Consider the following 16,509-nt stretch of genomic DNA (forward strand, 5'->3'; position numbering starts at 1 on the left):
AAACCCTGGCGATCATGCATACTTGGTGCCTAAACCTTGGCGATCATGCAGACTTGGTGCCTAAACCTTGGCGATCATGCAGACTTGGTGCCAAAACCCTGGCGACTATGCGGACTTAGTGCCTGTTGTATAAACCCTGGCGACTATGCAGACTTAGTGCCTGAACCCTGGCAACTATGCAGACTTAGTGCCTAAACCCCGGTGACGATGAACTTCGTGCCGATTCCTTAGGATGATCCTTAGGAATGAATGAACGAGGAATAGTTAATTCTTAGGGTAGATCCTTAAGAGTAAAGAAGATAATGAGGATGGGTAATTTGGTTAATTGTTTGATGATTAAACATAATAATTATATTATTGTGGATTGAAAACCCTATGTACTCACCAGGTTTCCCAACCTGACCCACTCAGTTTATTTGTATCACAGGTGTCGATGTGAAGTTACTTTACACTGAGAGATTTAAAAGAGATGTAGATCACTAGTGTAAATGAATATAAGTTCTGTTTATGGTTATGTTTCTGTATTGACAATGACATCCCAAATGTTTTAAAATAAAAATACATTTCTTCGGAAATGCTTTGATAACGTATTTATCATGTTTTTCTGGGAACAAATTCCGCAAGATTTTTATTAAAAGAAGTACTCTGATTTTTATAAAGCATAAACAAATCGGTTTTTTCTGGCCGTGAAAATGGGGATGTCACACATAGAGACGAAGCAACCATCGAGCACCAACAAGGCAAGCCCCAAGACCCGTGAAAGAGTCCACCCCCCAAACACGTTGCCTAGGTTGCTCTAACGACGACCCAAAAACTAGCCCCGTTGCTTTGATTCCTCGAACATGTTGCCTTAGTTTGTCGAACGATGACTTGATGACTAGCATTGTTGCCTAGATTTGTCGAACGACGACCTTGAAACTAGCCCTGTTGCCTTAAAAATTAATGTCAGTTTTCCAAATTTTGAAGGATAGAAGACACGCATTTTTGCGCGCCATAAAATTAGTGTAAAAAAAAAAAAAACATGGAGGGCACCTATCATATGAAGTGTGTCGTGTAAGGGTGTCGTTTTATATTTTTTAGGAAGCGCGTTCTCCATTTTTTTAATAGACTAGGCGGGAATGAAATCCCAAAAAAAAATTAAACACCCCGCCTCTTTTTCTCCTTCTAAAATCCTCTACCAATTTAAGAACCCTAAAATAGACTAAACACATTTTCGATCATTCCTCTTCGATCAACCCAATCGATCGAACATACAACACCTTATCTCCTACTAATACTCTCCTCTTCCTATTCATTCTCCAAATTTGATTTCTCTCTTCCTCCCTCAAATCCCCCAAATCAGTGACGTCTTGTAATCTTATTCCTCCCTAAAATCGACGTACGTTATATAATTGGAGCAATTTTTCTTAATGCATCAGATTATCGTATAGTTAGAGCTAGTTGTCTTCTGTTGCATCGTAGTTCTAACCAAGAACAGTCAATCTCGTCTTCTTCTTCTCGTCAAACATGTATTCTTCATCTCATATTTCTGGCATTAGGGCTCTTTGGTTGGCGTCATTCTTTTGTTACTGATTCCATATCTGTGTTCCCAAGTAGAAAAGCTTCTCATATGCAAACTGGCCCAACATAAGGCCCGCTTGCAACTGGATCTAACCCGACTGGACCCGGCGTCTGCATCTCAACGGCCAAACCCGCAGTTATCGTAATCGCCGCACCAACAAAATGGCAGCAGGATCCGATTCCGATTCTGCACCCCCCTCCGTCAACAGCTTCTCGTCCGCCGCTAAGGACGGCATGACGGTGGAGGAGTGCGAGACTATGATCCAAAGAAGCCTTAGAAGTAATTCCGCATAACTTTTTCAGATTCTTAGTGTTTAGGGTTTATAAGTTTTTTATTATTTTTACATCGTAATCACTGAATCCGCCATAAATATCAGCTCCATGGGTGAAGTTTTTACGGGAGCATTTGGAGAAAAGTGGATGTAATATCGAGTTCAAGTCCATCGATTTATTTGTTGGTGTTGCTTCAATCTTAGGTCAGAGAATTGAAATGGATCTGACTGAAGAGATCGAAAACGAAGGTGGCATATGGGTTTTGGAGCAGAAGATCGATCAGCCAATGGACGAAGAAGCTGGTAGGCTCAAGAATATGTACAGAGAAAAGGTAACTTTATGCCACTTTCTTTTTCTCAATGCTTTTGCTTTTTGGGGTTAATCTCTCTCATGAATACAGCTTTCGTAGATTCTATTAATTTTCTTTTCCATATGGGTCAATCTTGTTTCTGTTTTCGTCATTCCTTTTTCTTGTAGTCAGCAGGTTGATTATGGATTCAGCTCAACTTTTCTTTTTTTCTTGTTGTATATAAGGAACAAAACTGTTCACAGACTTTTGACTTTGATTGTGTTTGTTGATGCAGAAATTCTCAGTTATATTACTTCTTCGTCTTGCATTTCAAAGTCTTGGAGTTGTGTATGGAGATTTGGGAACTTCTCCCCTATACGTATTCTACAATACATTTCCTAAAGGAATTGATAATACAGAGGATGTTATCAGGGCACTTTCCTTGATCATATACTCTCTTACTCTTGTGTCACTCATTAAATATGTTTTTATCGTCTGTCGTGCAAATGACAATGGTCAAGGTACCTATTTCTCTACTTTTATTTACTTATTTATCTATTTTTTATCATCTTTCGGTTTATTATGTAATAATTTAAACACTATTGTTTGTTTAGTTTTAAATCGCACCATTATGACATGCTATATATATATATATATATATATATATATATATATATATATATATATATATATATACTTTCATGAGGCATAGTAACAATGACCATTGACATATAACATTGTTCCACATCATATTGTTGGTTAGAAGGCCTTGTTGTGGTCCCCACATGCTTGCCCTAGTGGTAAAAGGGGGTAACCTACACACAATCTTCCTTTTATCAGTTTTGTAGAGATGTTTTTATGACTCAAAAACCACAAATGCTTTATCATATTTCGTTCGTTGCATAAAAGAAGGTGTGTAAGTATGTGTATTTCTCACTGAATCTGCTTGTTTCCACTTTCTGGACTTCATATCATCAATCTGCATTGATCTTGATGGATCAATGGTATTCACTAACAGATTCCTTCTTTGTCTTTGTCTAATCCAAGTGATATCTTTCATTTCAGATTCCTTCTCCGATCCGCTTCTCCCCTCTCCCACTCCCACTTGTTCCTGTTCCACCCATAGAGAGCATTGGTATCCCAAGTGAATGTCTTTTGCTGAAGAAAATGTTTGATCATGAGTTAGAGGTATTTTAATTTTAATCATAATATATATATATATATATATATATATATATATATATATACACTTCTATATATTATATTAATATATAATAATAAAAAATTCAGATATGAAAGTAGGTTTTGTCTAAATGTGTATGTAGGCTCCAAGGACATCGTGTGCAAGTTTAGTTAAAGGGAGGTCACAAGCTAATGCAGTTGCTCAACAAGCATTGATTGCGCATTGGCAGAGTATTGTTAAAGGCCTTGATAGTTACTCGAAGACAATGAAAGCTAACTTTGTAAGTTTTATAATCTTTTAAACTGATTCTTTTATAAAAAATTAAAAATTACTTGACTGTTTATGGATTTTTACTTTTTTAGGTACCTCCATTTTTGGTGCGCAAAGTATTCACACAGATATTCTAGTTCATCAACGTTTAGCTATTCAACAGCTAAATTGCATAAAATATGTTTATATTGTATATCAACTTTTTTTTTTTTTTTTTTAACAAAAATGCTTATGTTTATATTTTTTTTGGTGTAAGTCTTTTGTTGAGACGTGAGTGCTGCACGTTTAGTAATGGTGAATATGTGAAGTCAGGATTGGCTGAATTAGAACAATGGTGCTGTTATGCAACTGAGGAAGTAAGAACTTTTTATATCTTTATATATTTAATTTTTTTTTTTTGATTTTGTAGTAAATAATATTTGATTTATTTACAGTATGCGGGGACCGCATGGGATGAGTTGAAGCATATCAGACAAGCAGTTGGATTCTTGGTTATACATCAAAAGCCCAAGAAGACTTTGAATGAAATTACCAATGAACTTTGTCCCGTAAGCAAATTTATTTTAATAGTAATAAATATTTTAATTCTGTTTTTCTCTTTTATTATATTCAAGATTGTGCATTTTTGTCATTTATGCAGGTGCTTAACATACAACAGCTATACAGAATCAGCACCATGTATTGGGATGACAAATACGGGACCCACAGTGTTTCATCAGAAGTAAGTTACTACTCACATAACAAATATGAATTCCATCTCATAAAAAACTTAAATCCTAAGGGCGTTTTCATAATTAGGTCATTTCAAATATGAGACTCATGATGACAGAGGACTCAAACAATGCAATCAGCAGCTCATTCTGGTTAGATGACGACTCCAGGTAAATATCTCAAAACTTGTAAAATCTTTTCGGGGGCAAAATCGTCTAAAATGGGGATATTTATGTGTATGATGCAGCATACCGTTCTCTGTGGATGACATCTCAAAGTCTATGCCACAAGTAGACATAGGAGAACCTCCACCTTGATAAGCGAAAATTCAGGTTTTGTGTTTTTACATCAAAGGGCAGAATGATTGATGTTTGAATAGTATAGAATATCTCTATTCAAACATGTGTATACAGAATCACAGTCAGTCTTTTTTTTTGGTATGTTGATACTCTTTTTTTGTTGTTTTTTTATTCCTGGGCAGTTTGGGTGTTTTATTATTAGTGTCTGGGGTCCAATTTATTTTGTTGGCTTCCTTTGATCCTGTTGGGGTGGGGTTAAAAGGGGGAATTTATTGATTTTTAGATGATGATATGGCAATGTTGCCAAAAGTGTGTTTTAAATGGGAGGGTGGATTAGGGTTTTTTATAGTTACAAATTGTTGGGTTACAATTTGTGGTAGTGGTAAGGTAAGGTAAGAAAGAAAAACTGTATAGTTGCATTGTGTAAATCAGTATATGACATGACACCTTCCCTAAATCAGTATATGAAAGTAACAACTTCTCAACAAAATAGCCACAATTTCAAACTTCAATGCACCTGGTGTCCCTATTGCTGATATGGAGTTTCTTGACCTTTGCAGTGGTGAGCAAGAGGTAATTAAGCTAGATTTGGCCAACTAATTTAATTTAAACACTTTGCATGACACCATTTGCTTTGATTATGTAGGCACTTTTACTTCTCAAGGTATTTCTAATGTCAACATCTGCTTTAACTAATTGGCTAAGTGTATTACTATATAGGAAGAAACCAAAGGTAAATCATCACTTGAATCCCTTACATCTTATTGTAGGAAAAATACACCTACTACGGTTGTTGATAATGAGCAAAATTTGTAATTTAGTATTTATGACTTGTGAAGTTGGTTATAAATTTTTGGTGGTTGATTGAACCATTTTCAAGTAGCTGATTCTTGGCATGAATATGTGGAATGTGTTAGGCACAAGCTTGTAGAAGAAGAGTTGACATTGGTTGATGCATCTTCAAGTCGTGAGGTTGCAAGGCTTAAAGCTACATGGAGATTGTCAAAGGAGAAATTACTCACGGGTTTCTTTTAATGTACATGTTTTGTTGTTCTATAATAAATATTAAGCAATATTAGCAATGTATTTCATTAACTTACTATTGGAATGATTATTTGTATTTGACATATTAATGCAATGAATTATCTTTCTTATTTATTGTATTTTATTTTGTAATATGGGACTTTTAATGTGTTATTTAATTTGAAAATATTAAATCTATCAAAATATATAATTTTTAAAACATTTAAAATTATGACACGCAAAAATGTGTGTCGTCTTTATTTATGACAGGGGCTTCCTTGATACGCATTGCGTGTCATAAATACGCGCGTCGTAAGGTTACGACACGCAAATGCGTGTCGTCTTCATTTATGACAGGGCCTTCCTTGATACGCATTGCGTGTCATAACTGCGCGTCGTAAATGCGTGTCATAAACGCGCGTTGTAAATAGACGACGCGCAAAAGCGTGTCGTCTCTCGTTATGACAGGGCCTTCCTTGACACACATTTGCGCGTCGTCTGAGCATTTTATGACACACATTGCGCGTCGTAAAAGGCTGTTTTTCTAGTAGTGGATGTTATGATAACATGAAATAACACTTGAGTTTAGATGAAATACTTACCAAAAAGTGAAGTAATAGCTCAAGAACTCCTTCAAAAAGTGGCTGGAAGTAGAGAGGAAAAGAAGCTTTCTTGAGGGGTAAGAGAAGTGTAAGTGTTTGAGGATGAAGGAAATAATCAAGGCAAACCAAGAAATCCTCCAGGGATTTCTTTATATTGGAGGTTGCTGGAGCAACTTGCAATATTGATAGGATGTTTGCCTTGGTTTGTGTGATGTGGATAGGGTTGGCTAATGAGGAGGTGACACATGGAAGGCAAGTGGGCACACTTGACCCACTTGATATTCTAAGCTATTTTCTTTATTGTAAAATAATGATAAATCCTTGAGATATGAATAAAATATGAGTTTAGGGAGTTTAAAATGATAAAAATATGAATTTGGTGAAAAATCCCCGTAAAAAACGGGGCTTAACAGGCGAAAGTAGTCGAAAACCGGACAATAGGAGAGAACCTGCGAGGGTTCAGTTCTTGGGGTGTTGAGGACCGAAGGTAGGTTCGGTTCTTAATGCTGAGACCGAAAGTGGTTTCGGTCCTTGGAGCATGCGAAGGTGATAGGAGCGAAAGTAAGTCTCGGCCCGAAGATCCGATCCGGACCGAAAGTGAGAAGGAAGCGAAATGGACCGAAGGCTCGGTTCATTTCGGTTTGAAAGAGGTTTCGGTTGTTAAGGATAAGGACCGAAGGTAGAAGAAGGAACCGAAGGGGAGGAGGGACCGAAATGGACCGAGGGTTCGGCTGATTTCGGTTCATGTGAGGTTCGGTCCTAATAGGGTTCGGTTCTAAGAAGGGTTTCGGTCCTAAATGGCTGTTTTTCAAGTAAACTTCCCGTTTCAAGCGGTTTTTGGCCAAGTTAAGGGTCGGGATGACCAGAATGACTATAAAAAGTTGAGAGAGATTTAATTTTAGCCATTATTATTGTATAATCTCGTAATGCAAGGTTTGTGAACCCCGTTATGCTTCGTTTATGATTGTTTTAAGTCCCAAAAGGGTCTATAGTCGTGTTTTGATGCGTTTAACTCCCTTCTTAGGGTTTTACATTGTTGAACACATAAAATTCCCGAGACACTTGCATTTTTGACATACAAATGCACATTTTCATAGGATAACTTTTAACATACAAGTACTAGTTAAGTTTGACCGTTAGAAGAAATTTCGTCCCGAAATTTGCATTTTGAGTGGGACCTCAAGGGTTGGGGAATAGATGTGGGTACCTTTGCTTCATTTGGTCCTCACGTTCCCAAGTAAATTCGGGTCCTCGCTTGGCGTTCCAGCGGACCTTTACGATAGGAATGCGGCTTTGTTTCGTCGATTTGACCTCTCGATCCATGATTTCAACAGGTTCCTCTATGAAGTGGAGGTTCTCATTGATCTCAATTTCTTCCAAAGGAATGACGAGGGTCTCATGAGACAAACATTTCTTTAAGTTCGACACATGAAAGGTAGGATGAACGTGGTTGAGTTCCTGCGGTAATCGTAGCTTGTATGCCACCGGGCCAATCCTGGTGAGGATTTCGAATGGTCCGATATACCTTGGATTTAATTTCCCATGTTTTCTAAAACGTATTAATCCCTTCCAAGGTGATACTTTCAGTAGTACTCGATCTCCAACTTGGAACTCCAAAGGCTTCCATCTCTTATCCGCGTAGCTCTTTTGTCCGTCTTGCGAAGCCTTCATTCGTTTTCGAATTTGGACGATCTTTTCTGTTGTTTCCCTTATGATCTCTGGGCCAGTGAGTGCGCTGTTAGGAACTTGCCCTCTTGCTAGTTGCATATCGTCCACCTCAGCCCAACACAAAGGTGATCTGCACTTACGGCCATAGAGGGCTTCGAACGGAGCAACTTTGATGCTAGTGTGATAACTATTATTGTATGAGAATTCAATAAGGGGTAAATAAGCATCCCAAGCTTTACCAAAGTCTATCACACAAGCTCTTAGCATGTCCTCTAATGTTTGAATGGTTATTTCACTCTGCCCGTCGGTCTGTGGGTGGTAGGCTGTACTCATGTCCAGCCTAGTTCCCATAGATTTCTGCAGTGACTGCCAGAACCGTGACGTGAACCGACTATCTCTATCGGAGATAATGAATATCGGTACTCCGTGAAGTCGCACAACTTCTTTAATGTAGATCCTTGTCAGTTTCTCCATTTTGTCTGTTTCTTTTATTGGTAGGAAGTGTGTGGATTTGGTTAATCTGTCGACGATTACCCAAATGGTGTCAAGTCCACCCGTTGTCTTAGGTAACTTGGTAATGAAATCCATCGTAATCCGCTCCCACTTCCACTCGGGTATCTCTGGCTGCTGAAGTAGTCCCGAGGGCTTTTGATACTCCACCTTAACCTTGGCACAAGTCAGACACTTACCCACAAAAGTAGCTATTTCGGATTTCATGTTCGGCCACCAATACAACTTCTTGAGGTCTAAGTACATTTTGGCTGAACCGGGATGCACGGAGTAACGAGTTTTATGAGATTCGTTCATGACAACGTCCCTGAATCCACCAAATTTCGGTGTCTAGATCCGGTTCATGAGACAACGAACCCCGTCATCCCTGACTTCAAGAATTTTGTCCATTCCTCTCAACGCTTCACCTGCCATGTTCTCTGGTTTTAAGGCTTCTTCCTGTGCCTCTTTGATTCGTGCGGACATGTGTGAATGGATGGTCATGGTTAACGCTAGCTGGGCTGATCATAAACTTTGACTTAACAATCAATAAATACGTAACCACTACCCAGTTAGAAGTTGCATCTGCAAAAATTATTGCAGACATTACTAAAGAGTAATCTGAAAATATTGATTCTTGCCCTTGTAATAAAGACATTCTTGAACACATCAAGAATATTTCCATTATAGAGAAAAAAACCAAACCTGGAAAATATTCAGGTCTTAAGAAATACTCACCTCCCAATCCTAGTATTGGAAACCCAGACTTAGGTAGCTCTAAAGACTCCCAGAAGATTGATATCTTTAGGAAGGAGAAAAAATGAAAGAAAAAGTCTCCGAGCAGCTCGAGAAATACTTCTTTAATCTTCAGTATGAAGACTATGATAAACCTGACCAAAAACCCATTCAGCTTCTATCCTTGGAAACTGAAGAATGCGAAGAATTATATCAAAAAGAGCCACAACTTTTTGATCAATACTTTAAAATAGCTAAAGTAAATGAACCTGATACCGAATCAGAACAGGAAGACAATCCTAACATAAACGCTGTCAAGTTCGAATACTCAGATAGCAACGAAGAAATGGAAGCAGAATCTTCATATATGGCCACAAACAGAGGCGGGAGAAAGAAGAAAAAGAAGTATGAGTTCAAAATGCCTGTCCACAATGGTATTCCAAATAGTGGTAAAGGACCCAATACGATCAATGTCCTCAATATTGGTTGTATCCAAGACTTAAAACTCAGAGAAAGAGTTATAGAAAAATGGGTTACTGAGATTTCACTAATCTTACAAACAAACCCAGATGAATTTGGAAATGCAAAAAATGTTCTCCTACTTTTAGAACACAAGACTGATGGAATTGTGCAAAAATTCCTAAGAAATAATAATTGGAATGAAGAATTACATGGATTAGACCTTTTTGATAATCTTATAAATGTCATTTACACTACCTTCTTAGGACTAGATTATGTCTCCAATAAAGACTTCATTATAAATAAGAAAGTCGACATAGCAAGAGTCTCAATGACAAAACTCCAGTTACATGATATTTGTCTCATTGACAAATACACATGTAGATATGAATCATATCTTTATGATATTCCACAGAGAAGTGAATATTCACAATGGATATCTGCTTATCTTATGAAAATACCAATCATTGGAGAAATCTGTACTGAAAGATGGAAAAAAGAAGCCAGTGGAGAGATTCAGCAAACCAGTCTTTCTTATGCAACACAAATTGCAAAAGAAGAAATTGATAGAATATGTCAAGACAGGTATAAACAACAAAAACTTAAAACTATAAGCAAGGATTGTTGTAACATTCTGTCTCATTTCAAAGATTTTGATATCGGAAGAAAAACTTATACTAAGAAGAAGTATAAAGATAAAAACAAAAAGAAATACAAATCTTTTTGGAAGAAGAAAAAGAGAAGATTTTCTCCAAGAAAATACTTCAAAAAATCTTCGAAAGAAACACCTAAAAATAATACTTCCTGCCCACAAGGAAAGAAAAAATGCAGATGTTGGATTTGCAACGAAGAAGGACACTACGCTAATGAATGTCCAAATAGGAAAAAGTACCCTGACAAGGTCAAGGTATTACAAGCTGCTAATAACGGAGGCTATGAAGCTCTTGAAGAAGAATACGACGGTATACAACGTGTTTTCATTTTACATGTTAATACTAATTCCTCGTCATCCTCAGAAGAAGATGAAACAACTACTGATGACTCAGATTAGCCTTAAATAGACTCCGCCTTTTAAGACGGGAGAGGTTAACCATTTTTGTGCAAACCTCCAAAAAAATAATGATTCTCTCATGAATCTCACTAATCCAAACTCTATTTATGTTTCTGCCTTCCTTAACTTCAAAGGATATAAGAAAATTAGGGTACACTGTTTTGTAGACACAGGTGCATCCTTATGTCTTGCAAGCAAGTTCATCATTCCAGATGAACTATGGGAAAATGCTCCCAAAGAAATTATCGCTACTATTGCAAATGGTGACACTATAAAAATTAATAAAGTTGCAGAAACATTAATCTCGAGCTTTCAGGCGAACATTTCAACGTTCCCACTATTTATCAACAAGACTCAGAAATTGATGTTGTAATTGGCAACAACTTCTGCCAAGTCTATGGACCATTTAGACAATGGATAGATAGAATTGCCTTTCATCTTAACAACGATATGGTAATTGTAAAAAAGGTTACTGAAGCTTTTAGTAAATGAAAACCAGGTTTTCTTGAAACCCAGAAAAAGGGTTCTAAAGAAAAACAAATTCCGGGTACCAATATAACCCAAGAAGGAATTATTGGAGAAAGGATTATTTCTGCCCAAACCACCATTTTCAAACAGATAGAAGATCTTCTTGAAAAAGTTTGTTCTGAAAATCCTATTGATCCAGAAAAAACCAAAGGATGGATGAAGGCTTCAATCAAGCTCATTAATCCTAAAACAATTGTCAGAGAAAAGCCTATGGTTTACTCTAAAGAATTACTTGATATGAGATTAATCAAAGAATCAAAATCTCCTCATATGTCCCCTGCTTTTCTTGTTAACAAAGATGCAGAGAAAAGAAGAGGAAAGAAACGCATGGTTGTCAACTACAAGGAAATAAATGATGCAACCATTGGAGATTCCCATAATCTCCCTAATATGCATGAGCTCTTAACCCTATTACGGGGAAAAAATATTTATTCAAGTTTCGACTGCAAATCTGGTTTCTGGCAAGTCCTACTTGATGAAGAATCACAGCTACTCACTGCTTTTACATGTCCTGATGGACTCTTTCAATGGAAGGTACTACCCTTTGGGCTTAAACAAGCTCCTAGTATTTTTCAAAGACACATGCAGAACGCCCTTCGAGGTCTTGAAAGTTTCTGTACGGTATACGTTGATGACATCATGGTCTTCAGCAAAAATGAACAAGAGCACTATGTTCATGTTACCCAGGTTCTCAGAACCATTTTAAAATACGAAATAATACTTTCACAAAAGAAAGCTCATCTTTTCAAAACAAAAATTAATTTTTTGGGTTTAGAAATAAATGAAGGCACTCATTGTCCTCAAAAACATATTCTTGAACATTTACATGATTTTCCAAATGTTTTAGAAGATAAAAAACAACTGCAAAGATTTCTTGGTGTTTTAACTTATGCTGAAACATATATTGAAAAACTTGCAGCCATGAGAAAGCCCTTACAGGAAAAATTAAAAAAAGATGTCATTTGGAATTGGTCAAATACTGATACAGATTACATCAAAAAGATAAAGAAAATTTTAATCAATTTTCCAAAGCTTTATCTTCCGAATATTGAAGACAGTTTAATTATTGAAACTGATGCTTCTGATGAATTTTGGGGAGAAGCTTTAAAAGCCAAAAATTCCAAAAACGAAGAACAAATTTGCAGGTACACCTCTGACAGTTTCAAAGCAGCCGAGAAAAACTATCATAGCAATGAAAAAGAATTACTCGCTGTAAAAAGAGTTATTACAAAATTCTCTGTATATTTAACACCGGTAAAATTCCTGGTCCGTACAGATAATAAAAATTTTACTTATTTTCTCCGAACTAAGATTGCAGGAGACAACAAATTAGGCCGACTAATACGTTGGCAAGAGTGGTTCTCTCGATATACTTTTACTGTAGAATATCTTGCAGGAGATAAAAAGGTGCTGGCAGACTGTCTCACCCATGACTTCAGGTATGTCTTACATCATCCGTGATCTCACTTGCTCCTCTCGAGCCCTATAAAAGGATATGATCCCCACGACATATTCCTTACAAACTTCACTCACAAAAAAAGAGGGGGAGGATAAAAGAGTTTAAAAAATTTACAAAATGGAAGACCTTAAATCCTTGAGGATGAAGAAACAAATGCTCCTCATAGAGCTATCAGCAATCGAACAAAAAATCAACTTGTATGAACAAGTAACAACGGTCACCGATGTACCGGAAAGCGAAAGCTTAGGAACAAAGGCTATTCCAATGCAAACGGCACCTGGTAAAGAAACAACAAATCCGTTGAAAGCTGATGCTTTACTTAAAAGCATAATAAAGGAGACAGCTACTCCTCTTCTAGAAGGAAAAACTAGCTTGTTGGTTAATTCCAACCCTTGTACCGAAGGAATCAGTAAAATGACAATTTTGTCACCTACTAACAATTCTGTGCAGGAACTTAAACCAGATTACAAAAAGGCTCTTAACAAAGAAGCTAAAAGATTCTATGTAATCTACAAAGGGCCACACGCCGGAATACATACAGACTGGGGAATTACAGAGACCTTCTGCAAGGTCGATAAAGTAACATGCAAGAAGTTCAGAAATGAAACAAGTGCACGACTTAGTTTTGCCACCTTCAATGACGAAGCCAATCAAACCAAAAAACCTCTTCTAAAGCCGAAAGTCCGGAAGATCCAAGAAGAACACAGAGACCAAAGATTTGACATCCCAAATGACGTCGAAAATGAAGTCAACATCCCTGCAATCTCCTTTGAAGATTTCAGAACAATCTGGAGTAAAGCCAGAGCGACATGCCCATAGGATCTTATCCATGAAATATTTTTCACAACTAATAAGAAAACCAAAAGTCTGTACAACTTCCTAGAAGGAGCAGATCCAAGATTAATCCAACAAGCCTTTTCGGCAGGATTAATAGACAACATCTATCCAAACTGCAATTTGCAAGAACTAAAGTTCTTCCCAACCAGTATGATAGAAACCATTAAGAACTTCCGAAAGAAAGTTCTCAAAGCAAGAGATGATCCAATTTATATCAGAGTCATCTCCTCTCTTCCAGATTAGATTCAAGGAGCAACACTTGCCCCTTATCACTATCTAGAAATTGGCTTAGCAAAAGCCAAAAAAGACATCGAACAATCTCGGCCCACGGAAGACAAAGATCTCCCGTTCGAGGAAATCCTTCATCACAAGCGTATCGACGGCCTTAGAAGAATTTATGAAAAGATCATTGAGATAATCTCAGGATCAAAGAAAAAAGTTAATTATACAAATTCACACTGTATAATCATCAGCTGGAGCTATGGCAACACCAGTAACGAAGACCCTGAACAAGCATCCAAATTCGGAGAACAGTTCATGAACAACAACTTTGATGCATCTACCACTACAAGACAAATTTTCTGTAGGCATGCGGAGCAGTTGTTTGAAGACCATCATTGCAACTACTGTAATTGCAGTGATTCCACGACAAAGGAGGGTCCCTTCTCTGAAGATGACAAATCTTCATCATCTTAAAGAAAGATGCTTCACGCGTCAAATGGCCCCCGCCACTCAAAAAAATAATGCCTCCTACATTATTAAAAGCTTTTCCAGCTGTCCACAATAATGTAATCATGAGTGGATAGAAACGTCATGCCTGACATAATAGGCAATTATCAAACCGTCTCAATGTATCTATAAATTGAGAGTTATGTTTTCATTAGAAGGCATCACAACAACGAGTGCAAGAAAAACACTCCCTATCCTGTAAAAAATTTCAATCTAATGTCTTGTGAGTAAAATCTCCCTTAGAAGGGAGATGATGTAAAATATTGTAAGAGTACTCCCGTTTTGGGAACTCTTTTATCAATAAATCCATGTTTTGTTATACTTGAGTGTCCATATAAAAATAGAGTCATGAAACCTGTAAGTGACAGAGTGTCAGGTCGACGATGGTCAACAGTACCGCAGGCATGAGACCAACAGGGAAAGCAACCACACAGACCAAGGGATGACACAAGATGGCTTGAATAGTTTCTATCTATGTAAGTATAACACCCACTCCAAAACACTTATTGATAAATGAGTTTTCTTTTACAATTTTTGCATCTATTCCCTTCTTGTTAAAAATAAATCCGCACACCCAAACTGATAGGATGAGCTTAACCGAGCTCAATAGATAGGATGAGACCAATAGGGAAAGCAACCACACAGACCAACAGGGAAAGCAACCACACAGACCAGTTGTTTCAAACAGATAGAAGATCTTCTTGAAAAAGTTTGTTCTGAAGAAATGCATCTATTCCCTAATGTCTTGTGAGACGCTTTGAGTAGGAGATACTCAACATGAGGCGGCCCGAGTATATACCAACCATGAGGTGGCCCGAGTATTCCTTTCTACTCAAAGCGTCTACAACCACGTTGGCTTTTCCTGGGTGATAACGAATCTCACATTCATAATCGTTTAGTAATTCCACCCATCGTCTTTGCCTCATGTTGAGTTCTTTTTGATTGAGGATATGTTGAAGGCTTTTGTGATCGGTGAAGATAGTGCACTTGGTGCCGTAGAGGTAATGTCTCCAGATTTTTGGGCGAAAACTACTGCTCCCAATTCGAGATCGTGCGTCGTGTAGTTTACTTCGTGCGTCTTCAGCTGTCTTGAGGCGTAGGCAATGACTTTTCCTCGTTGCATTAACACACACCCTAGACCTTGGTTTGATGCGTCGCAATAAACCACAAAGTCCTCTGTTCCATCCGGTAGGGACAAGATCGGAGCACTGCACAGAGTTCGTTTCAGTGTTTGGAACGCAACCTCTTGCTTATCCCCCCAGACGAAAGTCACTCCTTTTTGGGTCAAGGTGGTGAGGGGATTCACGATTTTGGAGAAGTTTTGAATGAATCTTCGATAGTATCTGCCGAGTCCTAAAAATTGTCGGATTTCTGTGGGTGTTCGCGGTGCTGCCCAACTTTCGATTGCCTTGATCTTTGAAGGGTCCACATGTATTCCTTCCTTGCTGACTACATGTCCGAGGAAATTCACTTCTCGAATCCAGAACTCGCACTTTGAGAATTTTGCGTACAATTTCTCCGCCCTCAGTGTCTCCAGGACTTGACGTAAATGCTGGCTGTGTTCTTCCTTACTTCAGGAGTAGACTAGTATATCATCGATGAAAACAATCACGAACTTGTCTAAGTAAGGTCGACACACCCGATTCATCAGGTCCATAAACGCCGCGGGTGCATTTGTTAAGCCGAAAGGTATCACTACAAACTTGTAGTGACCATAGCGCGTTCTGAAGGCTGTCTTGGGAATATCCTCCTCTTGAATTCATAGTTGATGGTACCCTGATCTAAAGTCAATCTTCGAGAAGAAACTTGCTCCTTGTAGGTGGTCGAAGAGGTCATCGATTCGAGGTAAAGGGTATCTGTTTTTAATGGCGAGTTTGTTTAATTCACGGTAGTCAATGCACATACGGAACGATCCGTCCTTTTTCTTGACGAACAAGATCGGTGCTCACAAAGGTGAGAAGCTTGGCCTAATGAAACCTTTGCTTATCAGATCATTTAGTTGACTAGACAACTCCTGCATTTCGGCTGGGGCTAATCGGTATGGCGATTTGGCTACAGGGGTAGCCCCAGGAATTAGATCGATTCGGAATTCGACTTGTCGAGCAGGGGGCACTACTAGAAGGTCTTCCGGGAATATGTCGGGGAAATTACAGACCTCCGGAATGTCTTTGATGTTTTTCACTTCTTGCTTCTGGTCTACGACGTGGGCTAAGAAGGCGTGATACTCCCTGCGGAGATACTTTTGAGCCTTGACACAAGAGATGATCTGAAAGTTCGAGCTAGGCTTGTCGCCATAGACGACGAGGGTTTCGCCATTTGGCAGATTAAGGAGAATGGCCTTTTC

The 16,509-nt window shown here is 38.1% G+C and overlaps 1 protein-coding gene across 4 annotated transcripts; it reads left to right on the forward strand.

Annotated features, from left to right (window-relative positions):
- The first annotated feature begins 1,155 nt into the window (after nt 1–1,155).
- Nucleotides 1,156–5,739, forward strand: LOC145165391 (myosin-17-like). 4 transcript variants are annotated; one of them, XR_013740050.1, is made up of 13 exons: nt 1,161–1,840; nt 1,938–2,164; nt 2,418–2,643; nt 3,188–3,310; nt 3,448–3,585; nt 3,668–3,931; nt 4,010–4,123; nt 4,216–4,296; nt 4,374–4,456; nt 4,534–4,618; nt 4,768–5,158; nt 5,232–5,318; nt 5,503–5,739. XR_013740050.1 is itself a non-coding variant. In XM_079084123.1 (11 exons), exons 6-10 carry the CDS (start codon nt 3,755–3,757, stop codon nt 4,601–4,603), a joined length of 525 nt encoding a protein of 174 aa, XP_078940249.1. In that variant the 5' UTR covers nt 1,161–1,840; nt 1,938–2,164; nt 2,418–2,643; nt 3,188–3,310; nt 3,448–3,585; nt 3,668–3,754; the 3' UTR covers nt 4,604–4,618; nt 5,503–5,739. The 4 variants fall into 4 exon arrangements, 3 of the variants coding, with proteins under 3 accessions (XP_078940247.1, XP_078940248.1, XP_078940249.1); XM_079084123.1 differs by lacking the exons at nt 4,768–5,158; nt 5,232–5,318; XM_079084121.1 differs by lacking the exons at nt 3,668–3,931; nt 4,010–4,123; nt 4,216–4,296; ... (3 more) ...; nt 5,232–5,318; nt 5,503–5,739 and having other exon boundaries at nt 1,156–1,840; nt 3,448–3,582.
- The last annotated feature ends 10,770 nt before the right edge of the window (nt 5,740–16,509 follow it).

The sequence above is a fragment of the Lactuca virosa genome, chromosome 3 (assembly GCF_052849685.1).
Source record: "Lactuca virosa cultivar CGN04683 chromosome 3, Lactuca_virosa_CGN04683_v6, whole genome shotgun sequence".
Lineage (NCBI taxonomy): Eukaryota > Viridiplantae > Streptophyta > Magnoliopsida > Asterales > Asteraceae > Lactuca > Lactuca virosa.